Raw genomic sequence first — 14,976 nt, 5'->3', positions numbered from 1 at the left:
CAAGTAAGTATCCAAACTATATCAAAAGTTAGGTAATTAGCAGTGCCACCTTCCTCCCCAGTTTCAAGGACAGAATTTAATATTCTTTGGTCTCCCGATGACCACTTCTCCATTCTCCACTCTAGCAGCAGAAAAATCCCACAAAATTAGGGCATGTTGTTTACTCCCTCTTAACTGGTGATTAAGAGTTGGTCAAATTATAGGCTAGAAATAATTTCATAATTTATAAAACTCTAACCAACAATAAAATTTGTAATGACAGTAAATTTAATCATAGAAGCATATAGTTCAAACTGGAATCTCTTGAAAAAAAAAAAATCGTATCAGGCTGGGCGCAGTGGCTCACACCTGTAGTCCCAGCACTTTGGGAGGCCAAGGCAGGCGGATCATGAGGTCAGGGGATTGAGACCATCCTGGCTAACACGATGAAACCCTGTCTCTACCAAAAATATAAAAATTAGCTGGATGTAGTGGCGCATGCCTGTAGTCCCAGCTACTCAGGAGGCTGAGGCAAGAGAATTGCTTGAACCCAGGTGGCAGAGGTTGCAGTGAGCCTAGATCGCACCACTGTGCTCCAGCCTGGTGACAGAGTGAAACTCCGTCTCAAAAAAAAAAAAAAAAAAAAAATCAAATGGAAGCAGTGTCAACAACCATTCCATCATTTAGCTAGGAATAATCTCCATTGCTCAGCTATGGTGAATATTGCAAAAGAGGGCATAATTACCTCTGAGACAAGCAGCTGAATCCATTGTTCTACAAGAATTCATAAATGTAGTTGTTAGTCATCACAACAATATTTTAAAATAGTACTTAAATGGATAATCCCCAGCTAGTGGAAGACTAATGTGGTTCTCTTTCACAGAGCTTTGTTTCCTGAAATATAAAGCGTGTGTGCACAGGAGGTGTGGAGGAAGGTGGCAGTGACTGTGCTAGGTCACTAATGTCCTAAATGACATTAAAGAAATCAGAGGAAATGGGGGAAAAAGCAAAGAGCGCAGGAGGTTTTGGCTCAGCACATAGCAAAAACAGATGTTCATTTATTGACTAATGATGTTATGTGGCATTAAAAATAACATTTCATAGCTAAAGTGTTACTTTAACTCTTTTGAAACTCTATGTTAAAAGATGAGCTCTCTTATTTGTAGGCATGGAACAATAAAAAGTTTAACTTATTCTTAACTACTGAGAAGGATTTACCATTAAGCCAACTCAGAATTATCTGACTTTAGTCCAGTATACATCTGTTAACCAAGAGCTGCTAGAGTGGAGAATGGAGAAGTGGTCATCGGGAGACCAAAGAATATTAAATTCTGTCCTTGAAACTGGGGAGGAAGGTGGCGCTGCTCATTACTTAACTTTTGATATAGTTTGGATACTTACTTGTCATGTTAAAATTTGATCCCAATGTTGGAGGTGGAGCCTAACAAAAGGTTTGAGTCATAGGGTGGATCCCTCATTTGTGATTGGCTCAACCAAATTGGGACTGTATTAGCAAGAATTAGGGGCAAATGTTAAGTTTAGAATTACACAGCATATATGTACTAAAAAATAATGCTTACTAAAAGTTTGAAAACATTATCTAAAGACTACAGTATTGTGTGACTTGATAGGCGTCCTGCACGCATTCTACTTGCTGCTAGAAAGAATGAAAAAGGGCCGGGAGCGGTGGCTCACGCTTGTAATCCCAGCACTTTGGGAGGCCGAGGCGGGCGGATCACGAGGTCAGGCGATCTAGACCACGGTGAAACTCCGTCTCTACTAAAAATACAAAAAATTAGACGGGCCCGGTGGCGGGTGCCTGTAGTCCCAGCTACTCAGGAGGCTGAGGCAGGAGAAGGCGTGAACCTGGGAGGCGGAGCTTGGAGTGAGCCGCGGTCGACTCCAGCCTGGGCTACAGAGCGAGACTCTGTCTCAAAAAAAAAAAAAGAAAAAGATCTAAAAAGAGGGAGTACATATACAGAAAAGTTCCAGGATAGTATAACACACAGTGGATGCTGCGGAGGAACCCACTGCCTGGCAGGGATTTTAAGAAGAGATGAAATGGTCAGACAATAGGCAAGAGGTTACTCTGTGCAAACAGGATCACTCTGAGAAACAGAATAAGGAGTGAACTAATTACTACAGTAACAAGGAAAAAGAGCTGTCTAAAGCAAAGAATTTAAATTTGACAAAGACTGAGAATAAGGAGTACATAGTCTTCAAGGAAGTAATGATTCAGCAGATGACCAGAGAGCTGCTTATGAAATGTCAACAAGAGAGTGGTTGAGAGCGGACAGTTCAAGGCTAGAGTTCAGTGAATTATTTAAAGGTTAAAAAAAAAGTTACTTCACAGATGATTTGGGCTTCTTTCTCCTCTGAGATCATAGAAAGTACATTGGAAGATAAAAGTGATTTTCATTCCAGTTCATTAACTAGAACGATGCATTCAAACCTTAAGATTTACTGAAGCTTTAGACAGGGGTTGGTTTCTATGGTCCCATTTCCTCCACTACACAGCTGACGGTCAGTAACTGGATCACCCTTACTTAAAACCCTCCAGTGAGGCAGGAGTTAGTTCTCACCAGAATAACACTCCAAATCTTTGGAAAATGAAGTACCTGTAGTTGATTCATGCAAGGATCATAATAGGCTGTTAAATCCATCGGGTGAAAATTGTTAGGGAAGAGAATACTGGCATGGATCCAAAGTGTCATCTCATGGATTTTTTTTTCACAGTTGCACAGGGGCAGTAGAGAGACCACCTTAACTGAGGGCTCAAACTGAGTTTTGATCAGTTTCAATGGGAGGACAACCTTTCATTTTATGCCTCCAAATGTGATGCGATACAAAGGTGACTAAGACAACTTGTTGCCCAAAATCTGAGTCCAATCAAGCTTCTAGATTTTCGGCTTACAGAAAATACAGGTAACAGAAATTAAACACCACCAAACACAGAATGTGGGACATTGCACAAGGTAACTGGCTTACTTTCTTCAAGAAGTCAAGGTCATGGGGAAAACAAGGTGGGGTGACTATTCCAGAATAAGAGAATAAAGATATAAAACAACCAAAGGCAACGTGCCAGACTTGACCAGATCCTGGTATTTTAAAAAAATTTTTGTTGGTTGGTTTTTTTTTTTCAGTTACAAAACATATTTGAGAATAGAAAATTTTGAGAAAAATGCATATTAAATATTAGAAAAGTATTTTAATTGTCTGAGATAATATAATGTTTTAGTCAAATTAGAGGGAAGTTCTTTATTTTTAAGGGCGACAGAAAACAATATTGCAAAAGATTAACTGTTGACTCTAAGTGGTACGTGTACAGGTGATAATTATTCTATTTTCTCAACTTTTCTGTATCTTTGCAAATCTTCATGAAATAAGCCTGAAGAACCTTTCTTTCACCAACCTGAATCTGCTTGTTGTGTTCACCTGATCATCCTAACTCCACGCCCTATCCTTGCCCCCATCACCACTGCGTCTGGTGTCCATTCCCCCCTCTGGCTGCACCATGACAGGGGCTGTGCCCACTGCCCTACTAAGCATTCAGAGTTATAGCCTGGAGAGCTCAGCCTCTCAGTCCTCTCTGGGCCTCACCATTTCTCTACCCCCTCACCTTCCACTGCTATTGAAATACACTGTTGGTGGAAATATAAACTAGTACAGTCACAAGGGAGAATAGTACAGTCACTATGGAGAATAGGGTCCTCAAAAAACTAATAAGAACTGTGATCCAGCAATCCAGAGCATTTATCCAAAGGAATCAGTGTATGGAAGAGACATCTGCACCCCATGTTTACTGCAGCACTGTTCACAATAGCCAAGATATGGAATCAGCCTAGGTATCTAAGAACAAATGAATGGATAAAGAAAATGTGGTATAGTACACAATGGAATACTATTCAGACATAAAACATAATGAAATCCTATCATTTGTGGCAACATGGATGGAACTGGAGGACCTTATGTTAAATGAAATAAACCAGGAACAGAAAGTTAAATACCATGTGTTCTCACTCATATATAGAAGCTAAAAAAAACGTTGATCTCATAGAAGTAAAAAGTAGAACAGAATACTAGAGGCTAGGCAGGGTAGAGAAAAGGGAGAGATGCAGAGAAATTTGTTAAAGGATACAGAATTACAGCTCGATGGGAGGAGTAAGTTCTAGTGTTCTATAACACTGTAGGATGACCCTAGTTAATAATAGAGTATATAGATTTAAATAGCTAGAAGGAGGATAGTGAATGTTCCCAACAAAGAAACGAAAAATGTGTGAGATGGTTATCCTAATTGCCCGGATCTGATCACTATATATTATTATGTATCAAAACACTACTATGTACAACATATATACAATTGTATTTCAATTTAAAAAATTTTTTAAATACAGACTATAAAAAAGAAGAAAGAATTGCTAAAGACTCCCAAAGCTGTCTTCAGGCCCGATCTCTTATCTGAGGTAATAAGAATGTAAATATAATGTGAATGTGAATGTTTCTTAAAACTTTCCTTGGCCGGGCGCGGTGGCTCAAGCCTGTAATCCCAGCACTTTGGGAGGCCGAGACGGGCGGATCACGAGGTCAGAAGATCGAGACCATCCTGGCTAACACGGTGAAACCCCGTCTCTACTAAAAAATACAAAACATTAGCCGGGCGAGGTGGCGGGTGCCTGTAGTCCCATCTACTCGGGAGGCTGAGGCAGGAGAATGGCGTAAACCCGGGAGGCGGAGCTTGCAGTGAGCTGAGACCCGGCCACTGCACCCCACCCGAAAAAACAAACAAAAACACCCAAAAAAAAAAAAAAAAAAAAAAAAAAAAAAAAAAAAAAAACTTTCCTTACACTTAATGGGAAAAACAAGATCTAAAATCACCTACAATCAGAGCATATTCTTTTCTCCTATGAAATTCCAACCCTCTCAATTTAAAGTGTTAATATGTTACAAATCTAATAAACTCAATTAAAATGCTTGTGACTTTTCGGTTAATTGATGTTGTAATTAAATCAAGGTTTAACCACTTTTAAAAATACATTAGCACAGATCCGTACTTAGTATACACAGTACTCAGGATGTAATTTAATTTTTGATTCTTTTATTCATAAGCTTAAAGCACCTTCATGTCAGAACCATAAATGTACACTGAGTATATGCAGATTTGGAGTCTACCACAGTATGAAATAATATCAGGAACTGGGCTGAATCTGTTTTACCTCCGGGACTCATTTGGAATTTACTCAAATTTCAACATTTATTCACATTTTTTAAATCTCTTTTACACAAAAGTAAACGTGTAAGGAAAGACCCAATACTAAGCCTATAGCTCCTCACAAAGGAGTAAAAATTCATGAAGGGTACTGAAGTAGAGAGAATAATTTAATAAAAGGGCAAAGATGTAGAAAGCACCCCAAACTCTAACTTGGAGAGCAAATGGTTAAACTCTTTCAGGGACCTCACCAAGACTCTCACAGGTTTTGAGTAAAGCTCTGGAATAATATGTGGTGTTTCTGTGGCATTTCCAAGGAATCAAAGCAAGTGGAGGTATTTTTTACCAAGAAGAGTAGACAAAAAGAGCAAGTGTCAAAAAATGCAGAAACACATAAAATCATAGTTTGCTTGCATTATACTCTCAAGTTAACTCAATTGCAGCTCATCTGTATCCCATGAACTATAAATATGACCTACTGCAGAGCTCATACTTACAATGGCTATATCAGTTCGCCTATCAATACCAGGATTCATTTGGCTTTGGGACTACTTGGTTGACATATTAAGAAATTTCTGGCCGGGCGCGGTGGCTCAAGCCTGTAATCCCAGCACTTTGGGAGGCCGAGGCGGGTGGATCACGAGGTCAGGAGATCGAGACTATCCTGGCTAACATGGTGAAACCCCGTCTCTACTAAAAATACAAAAAAAACTAGCCGGGCGTGGTGGCGGGCGCCTGTAGTCTCAGCTACTTGGGAGGCTGAGGCGGGAGAATGGCGTGAACCCGGGAGGCGGAGCTTGCAGTGAGCCGAGATCACGCCACTGCACTCCAGCCTGGGAGACACAGCGAGACTCCGTCTCAAAAAAAAAAAAAAAAAAAGAAATTTCTTCAAGGTGTCTTCGAAGCCTAGTATCTGTTTACAATCTGGAAAACACACATCATTCTCAGGTCTCCCGGGAGATATGCATGAATTCACTCCATAAGTTATGACCAATACAGGTAACTGCTTTCTTTAAGCTGATTCTTTGCTCATTTACATAAACATTTCAGAAGTGAATGAAGCCATTATTCTTGATTAACATATGGTGCCAATTCACTAATTATCATAAGCATAGAACTGTTGCATATTCCCAAATTATTTCTACTTTGCCTAACAATGGTCAAATTTAGATACCATGTAATTTTTTAATTTTTCCCAGACCATACAAGGTAAGTGATTTCCCAACTAAATTGGATTCTATTTTGTTGAGCAGTTAGACAAAAACCTGGAAATGAAATCAAACAAACTAAAACCGAAGAATTTATTTATAAAGATGGTATTTTTATTTCATCTCCCCTAATTCCTCTCCCCTGCTAAAAACAAAACAAACAAAAACAAAAACAAAACAAAACAAACTATGAAGGCCTTTTAGAAGTGTGATGGGTTAGGTCCCCGTTGTTGGAAAGTTCTGAAGTCTTCATGGGCATGATAAAGACATTAGCTGAACCAACGTTTCTGAAAGTTCATGTTTGCCATTATCTAAAACTAACAGAGGTGCAAAGTCATAACTGAAATTTAACCGTAAGTCAGAGAAATCAAACTTCTAAATTTGGAAATAATAACAATTTAATAGACAAACAAAACAGTATCACAGTGAATAAAATATTAAAGCATTATCTTTTTTTCATTCAACAGCATGAAGAGTTTTCTGGTGTCATACAAAGATTGCTCTTTAAAGCCAAATTAACTAGAAAAAAGACTGCCACAATACATGGAGACACAAATTTATCACTGTAGACATTATACAGATAAGCAAAACACACAGTACCCATGTCCAGAGCTTTCTAGAAATCTCATTATATAACTCATCAATTTACTCAATGTTACAATTCAGAAAAAACGAACATTTTTTTAAAAAACCTTATAAATATATAAATCCGAACCACAAAACATCTTCTAAATATGATATTTACTCTAAACACAAATGGATTTCTGGAAATTGCATCACAATGCTATCTAAACTAGATTTTATGAAATCATAAATGTATTTAGCTGTATCTTGGGGCTTTTATTCATTGGACCATATCCCATGTATACTTTTCTCATCCTACTTAACTTTGGGCATACATATTCCCAAAGTTTAGTTTTACAATAAAAATCAAACTGCTATTCCAGTTGGAATGGGTGCACCGTACCTGCATCACACAACAGATTTCATCACGAACAAGTTAAAGTCGTCTTAGTAATGCCCCCTTTCTAAGCTACAAATATTTTAATGTTAATAATTAGTAATGGGTTTTAGAGACTAGAATGCTTTTTCAAATTTTTGCCTAGTTTCTGTGAACATTCTATTCTATTCTGCCAACTTGTAATCTGCTAAACAAGTTCTTCTCAGAAATATATACATTCAACTTTCCCTACATCATGAAAATAAGTTCATTAACTCAAATCACCTAGGTTATGCTTGTATTCAAAATAAATTGTGTAAGAACTTGAATTCATTCCAAAACCAACTCAAAGACAACAGGAATAGCAACATGTTAAGCTCCACTCTGTCCCTGCCATTTACTTCCTTGAAGGGTCTTTTCAAGTAGGGCATCAGCTTTGCATGTCTCTTGCCCACCCCTTTGTCTAGACTACAACATAAAGTCTTGCACATAAACCTAAACCATCATATTTTGGTACAACTCAGTACTGTACAGCAAAATACTTAGGTTCTTAGCACTTCAAACTGTAAACTGAAGCATCTCATTAACTGTTTCTGATTTTCATTGCCACAGTTCACCTCTAATTGTTGTAAGATTCAGTAAAGTAAATCCTAATAGAACCAAAAATACAATGGGGGAAAAAGTCTTTATGAATTTATAGCAACTAATTTAAACGTAACCTTTTCAGGACAAGGGGTGAGGCTGATTGGGCAATGTGGTTTAAAAAAACCAAAACTAAGATGTTATAAGGAAAGAGTCAAATGAAGGTTTTCATGAATAGTAACCACTCTATGAGAAGTTCATTCTCCTCCATTCTTCTCAGAGAAGACTGAGGAGAGAGGAAAATAGACATGGAGGAAAGAGTGTGTCTCTAGGACAAATGGCCACATTCTGCCATGAAGTTGACTGTGATGCAAATTCCTCAGTGCTTTTCATTCTCTTTAGTAATATGGCAAAACAGGTATTCAGTTGAAACCACCCAAGGGAATGGAACTGAGTTTCCTCTTGGCAAGGGAGAATGTGCAGAGGGAACAGGTATCTCAATGGGAATGCTGACTATAGAGAGTGACTTAAGAGAGAAAACACCTGAAGACAATTCCAGGGTGTTCCAATACCAGGAATATAGGGAGGGGAGGGAGTACACACTTTGTAAATGGATGTGTCTCAGAGCAACTTTCCTCTTGTGTCCAACCGCCATCACAGAATATCCATGAATACGAAAGGAAGGATCCATTCATTCCTAAATCTCCCTACAGCATAACATACCACACCACTACCGTCTGTCTGGCTGTACTGAGTGAAACCCTGCCCTTTCTCTGGGAAGACTCACTGCTGTCAGTGCTCCATGAAGGGTGAGCTTATACAATTGTGCTAACCCCTAAGTAGAAATGAACATTTTTACTTCCGACCTACAGGAAAACCAATCAAGTCAATACATGACCAAGGGCTTTGTTAATGTCATGGACACTAATCATAAAGAACATAAAAGGAAATAAATTATAAAGTATCTAACTTCACACTCAAACATGGCAATGTGTGTCCAATTTCTTATTTTGCATATCAGTCAAGAAGGAGGTGCCATACAGTCTAGAAATTCATGACAAACACACTGGCAAAAACCATACACCATAAGAATAACAAGGCTCGAAGGGACCAAGCTGACAAAGACGACCCCAAGGGTGACTTTCTTAGACACCAATAAGTAGATTCCTAAGGGTAAGGAGCTGAAGTAGAGCAAACCTAGCAACCACACTAACACCCGGATGGATGTCTGAAACAGCAGGGACGTGCAGTTCCACACAGTCCAGTTGTGTGACACAGTGGTGACAGAGTCAAAACTCGCAGGCCTATAAAATTCCACCACAGGAGTGGAGCTCAGGGACGGGGAGCTCTCTCTCTGCACCTCCATGATGGTTATGACCAGGCAGTTGGAGGAGGTGTGAGAAGGACTGACCAGAGAGGCCAGCCTCTTGGGGGTGAGCAGCAGCTCAGTGGGGTTCTCTGGCAGGCACTTCTTCCCTTTGCCTCCACAAGTCAAGTTAACAAGGATGTTGTTGTCATCGGGCAGGCTACTAACTTCATCATCTGGCAGGCACGTCTCAAACCTGCAGAAAGGACAGACAATGACACCTTGTGGGGAGTCCCCAAAGTCTATGATTTTGTAGAGGCATTTGGCACAAACCCTATGACAACACTCCAGCACTTTGGGTTTCCTCTGTTTCAGATTGTATCGATTGTAACAGATTTTGCACTCGAGCTCGTCAGAGGCCTGAGACTCTGCAGGGTCTTCGGGAGGTTGACTAGCCATCTTGAATTATGTGTGTAATCTTCTGCCAGGTGGGTCTTGTTGAAGAATGGCTTTGATTAAGGTGCCCCTCTGAATATCATATCATCCAAATCTGGCAGCAACACAAAAAGGCAGGACAAGTAGTGACAGAAACCAGAAGTCTTCCAGGCATTTTCAACTTCTGCATATAACTCTGTCTCAAATGCATATTTATAAAGGCCACATGAAGAGTCTGTAAAGAAGAAGAGAGATTCTAATATAATGAACAGTTCATTGAAAAGGTGTTTCTGAAAAGTGCTTTATGGAATTTTCTGAGCTTCAAGGATTAGAAGCAATAAACTTAGAAGGTTAAATCCCCTTCATCTTTTCACATACTTCTGTCATCAGAACAGGAAAGTGTTATCTCCATGCTTAGCTGTTTCAGTCAACAAGCATGATAGTGAAGAAAGAGTTAAGAATCCTAATGGGTGTAAAGGACAGTGTAGAGCTAGCTATGTGCTCTAGAACATACTTTAGTCTAGATACAAGAGATTTTCACTTTGAAACTTGTAACAAATTCTGGCCTCTGAAAACAGAATGGGACATGTATTGGAAACAGAAGACTAATTCGAGTATTGCTGGTGTAAATACCAGGTGTCTAAATACCGTCAATAGTGCTCATGAATACACAAAAGGGAATATTAAGGACAAATGTTAAAAATGTGTTTTCAGAGAGTGCTTTGATAGAGATAAGAGCATATTTAAGTAGAGCAGACTGTTCTTACCTTCTCAGTGTAAAGAAATCTGTTATATAAAAGCCTTTATTGTTTGACTATTCCATTTCAATTTTTTTTGTTTCAATGCCAGTCTTGAAAACCACAGCTGTGCATATACATTCACTAAAGGAAGAATGAGGCATGTAACACCCAATATAAGCACTATAAACAAGTCAAGTCTAAGTCCCAAGAAAGAGAAGTAAATACAGATAAAACATGCATAGCTATGTCTCTAGACATGAAGAAATCACTTGTGCATGGCTATCAATAAATACTCAACATTCACTTACTCATCTACTTTATTTCACACAAACTCTTTAGTAAAAGGAAAGTGTAATACAATCTACAGTCCTTACTATTACTATTGCTATTACTGGTTATTACTGGCTTTGGACAAATGGCTGAAGGTTAATTTCATATGCACAGTCAGTTTTCAATTTTCAGTACTAATGGAAGGAAGCAGTGTTAATAGAAAATCTCCAAATTATTTTTAACTAGCTTTAATATATGTGGTATTTTTGGTAGTTGATTCACCTTAAATTATGTTTGGCTTAGAAAAATATCAAAATGTATTTGATTTTCTGAGCACATCTCCAAGCAATAATAGCAAAAAGCTGTCATAACAGCTCTGAGGGCAGAGAGTAACTGCTAGACATTTAAATTTGCTATGGATCATACTGCACGAACAGAGAAAGGCAGGGGGTAGCTGAATCTGGATAATTTTAAAAATCATGAATAGATGACTTATTAATACATATTGTCTTCATTTTAAGACTTTAATTTTTAATTGACTTCCTATTCTACAAGAATGTGTAATGGACAGCAGTGGCAAGATGTATACTTGGTGGCAAAAAGAAGTCAATCTATAGAATCTCTGGTAACCAAAAATGTTGGTAGGATTTTTTAAAATATAGTATATGTATGCCTGTATTTCAAAACTGCTACCACGACCCAATCTCTATGCATCCAGCGTAACACACAAAAAAGATATACAGACACAAACATCAAGTCTTCTCTCTCCTTTCCTTCCATGTGCCCTAATTTTCCTCATTCCTGATGCTGATCCCATTCAGGATATGCAGGTCCATGTCCCTGCAAAACATGACTATGTCCTGCTCACAGTTCCACAAGGCTGGCATTTTTCCTCCTATGGGATGAACATCTTCAGGATGATAGCCAAAGAACAAGAAGGAGTTCTATCCTGGTCAACACACACAGTCCTAGCTCACTTCATGGGACAGCCCCTAGCCCTGGGCAATTCACTGGTGATCTGCCACCTAGAAAGCTCCCATTCATTCCCTGCTGAACACAGGGCTCTTACAACAGTACCCCCGTTAGCCACACACAGACTTCAGCCAACCCAAATGGAACATGTAATTTGTTCTTTGGAGCTACATGCCCACCCAGACATAACGCTCTCCTGAATCCAGAGGTTAGGAAGCTGATGGTCCCAGTAGGATTAGCAGCATTGTCTGTCCCCACTGCCATAGAAAGGACTGAGGTATGTGAAGTCATGTGGAAAAAGGAAAAGAAAGTATGTAAACATATGCATAAAGACATCAGAAAAAAAGAGTAAAACATCCAGTGAGGATAACTAGGCAAAATTACATCTAGAGGCACAGAAAGCTAGAGTAGACACATAAGTGTTTATGAATACGTGAGAACACATTAGAACATCAGCACTTGACAGTCAGCGGGTCACATTCCTCCTTTCGGTACCAAGCTTCCAACCATTAGAAGAGTAGCAATAACACTTTATGTTGAGCCAGCCACAATTTCTATCTGATAATTGTTTGAACCTAAATTATTTCCTTGACAATATTGAGCTATTATTTGAAACAAAGCTTTGTTTTGTCATAGAAATACTCTTTCAGATTACTGAATATGTTAAGATAGAGTGTTATGTGATTATAATGCTTATATTTATAAAAATTTATATAAGGGACTTCTTGGTAACATGCAAAGAAAATACTCAATATTCAAATATCCAATAAAAAATATACCTACTCTAATTCCAAGGCCAGCTCTAGCAAACCTATTCCATCAGCAGGAAAGCCTTCATCAAGTCCTGCCTCTAAGAATGGCTCTTCTGGGCAAGACCAGGTGACAGCCTTGAGCTCTGGCAGCATCCCTGGAAATGCAGCCAACACAAGTATTTCTTCCTGGAACGGCAGAAAACAGCATGGTGATTGTTCCTCTTGAAAAGCCAGGCTACCAACTGCTAGAGTTTAAAAAAAAAAGAGTTTCATCTATGTCATTATGATTTTAAGATCCCTCAAAGAACTTGAATAATAACCAAAAATCTAAACCTTTCTAGGGTTATAATTAGTCAGAGTTGTTCTTTGGGCCTCTAAAATACAGCCATTCCATCCCATCTCCACCCTGTCTTCACTTCTGTCAAAGGCTGTGGACAACAATCATGATGTTCAGTGAAAGCCAGATTCAAAAAGAGTAATACTATATGAGTCCATTTATATAAAGTTCACGAACACGCAAAATCAAGCTGTAGCATTTAGGGGTGCAAGCTTAGGTGGTAAAGTTATTATGAAAAGTCTGGAGGTGATTAGACTACATGTCAGGTTTAGTCCATTCTCATGCTGCTAATAAAGACATACCCAAGACTGAGTAATTTATATAGAAAAAGAGGTTTCATGGACTCACAGTTCCACATTGTGGAGGAGGCTGGGGAGTCCTCACAATCAAGGCAGAAAGTGAAGGAGGAGCAAAGGCATATCTTACATGGCATCAGGCAAGACAGAATGAATGCCAAGCAAAATGGGAAACCGCTTATAAAACCATCAGATCTCGTGAGAATTCACTATCATGAGAACAGTATAGAGGAAACTGCCTCCATGATTCAATTATCTCCACCTGACTCTGCCCTTGACATGTGGGGATTATTACAATTTAAGGTCAGATTTGGGTGGGGACACAGAGCCAAACCATATTATTCTACCTCTAGCCCCTCCCAAATCTCATGTCCTCACATTTCAAAACCAATCATGCCTTCCCAACAGTCCCCCAGTGTCTTAACTCATTTCAGCATTAACTCAAAAGTCTACAGTCCAAAGTCTCATCTGAGACAAGGCAAGTCCCATGCATCTATGAGCCTGTAAAATCAAAGGCAAGTTAGTTAATTCCAAAATATAATGGGGGTACAGACATTAGATAAATACACCCATTCCAAATGGGAGAAATTGGCCAAAACAAAGGGGCTGCAGGCACCATGCAAGTCCAAAATCCAACAGGGCAGCCAAATCTTTGACTCCATGTCTCACATCCAGGTCATGCTAATGCAACAGTTGGGTTCCCAAGGTCTTGGACAGCTCTGCCCGTGTGGCTCTGTAGGGTACAGCCTCCTTCCTGGCTGCTTTCACAGGCTGGTGTTGAATGTCTGCAGCTTTTCCAAATGCATGGTGCAAACTGTCTGTGGATCTATTGCTCTGGGGTCCGGAGGACGGTGGCCCTCTTCTCACAGCTCCACTAGGCAGTGCCCCAGTGGGGACTCAGTGTGGGGGCTCCAACCCCACATTTCCTTCCACACTGCCCTAGCAGAGGTTCTCCATGAGGGCCCCACCCCTGCAGCAAACTTCTGCCTGGACGTCCAGGCATTTCCATACACCCTCTGAAATCTAGGTTCCCAAACCTCAATTCTTGACTTCTGTGCACCCAGAGACTCAACACCACATGGAAGCTGCCAAGGTTTGGGGCTTGCACCCTCTGAAGTCATGGGCTGAGCTGTACACTGACCCCTTTTAGCCATGGCTAGGATATAGGCCACCAAGTCTCGAGACTGCACAAAGCAGTAAGGCCCTAGGTCCAGCTGACAAAACCGTTTTTTCTCTTAGAACTCTGGGTCTGTGATGGGAGGGGCTGCCATGAAGACCTCTGATATGCAGAGACATTTTTCCCATTGTCTTGGCAATTCACATTTGGCTCCTTATTACTTATGCAAATTTCTGCAGCCAGCTTGAATTTCTCCTCAGAAAATGGGTTTTTCTTTTCTATTGCATCGTCAGGCTGCAAATTTTCTGAACTTTTATACTCTGCTTCCCTTTTTTTTGAGACAGAGTCTTGCTCTGCTGCCCAGGCTGGAGTGCAGTGGTGCAATCTCAGCTCACTGCAAGCTCCGCCTCCTGGGTTCATGCCATTCTCCTGCCTCAGCCTCCCGAGTAGCTGGGACTACAGGTACGTACCACCACGCCCAGCTAATTTTTTTTTTTTTGTATTTTTAGTAGAGATGGGGTTTCACCATGTTAGCCAGGATGGTCTCAATCTCCTGACCTCATGATCTGCCCGTCTCGGCCTCCCAAAGTGCTGGGATTACAGGCATGAGCCACTGCACCCGGCCACTTTGCTTCCCTTTTAAACATAAATTCCAATTCCAAACCATATCTTTGTGAATACATAAAACTGAATGCTTTTAATAGCACCCAAATCACCTCTTGAATGCTTTGCTGCTTAGAAATTTCTTCCACCAGATACCCTAAATCATCTCTCTCAAGTTCAAAGTTCCACAGATCTCTAGGGCAGGGGCAAAATGCCACCAATCTCTTTGCTAA

General features: G+C 39.9%; 2 protein-coding genes across 5 annotated transcripts in view; both read right to left on the bottom strand.

The window, feature by feature from the left end:
• Nucleotides 1-6,773: 6,773 nt before the first annotated feature.
• The window catches only part of RNF182 (ring finger protein 182), a 54,819-nt gene continuing 46,616 nt past the window's right edge, over nt 6,774-14,976 (bottom strand). For 2 of the 4 annotated variants that reach the window (XM_017957591.3, XM_031666927.1), the window contains exon 2: nt 6,774-9,891. In XM_017957591.3, the coding sequence (XP_017813080.1) occupies nt 8,937-9,680 (744 nt within the window). In that variant the 5' untranslated portion in view covers nt 9,681-9,891 and the 3' untranslated portion in view covers nt 6,774-8,936. Of the gene's footprint in view, nt 9,892-10,423; nt 12,361-12,421; nt 12,577-14,976 lie in introns of those variants that run through there. The other 2 variants (XM_031666926.1, XM_017957590.3) reach the window with 2 other exon arrangements.
• LOC116275347 (skin secretory protein xP2-like) overlaps nt 12,418-14,976 on the bottom strand; it is a 48,963-nt gene continuing 46,404 nt past the window's right edge. Inside the window, exon 3 of the mRNA XM_031667366.1 lies at nt 12,418-12,578. Coding sequence (XP_031523226.1) covers nt 12,418-12,578 — 161 coding nt within the window. The remainder of the gene's footprint in view (nt 12,579-14,976) is intronic.

This window comes from Papio anubis, chromosome 6, assembly GCF_008728515.1.
Source record: "Papio anubis isolate 15944 chromosome 6, Panubis1.0, whole genome shotgun sequence".
Lineage (NCBI taxonomy): Eukaryota > Metazoa > Chordata > Mammalia > Primates > Cercopithecidae > Papio > Papio anubis.
Note: the sequence above shows the minus strand (reverse complement) of the source record. Positions and strands in the feature narration are given on the sequence as shown.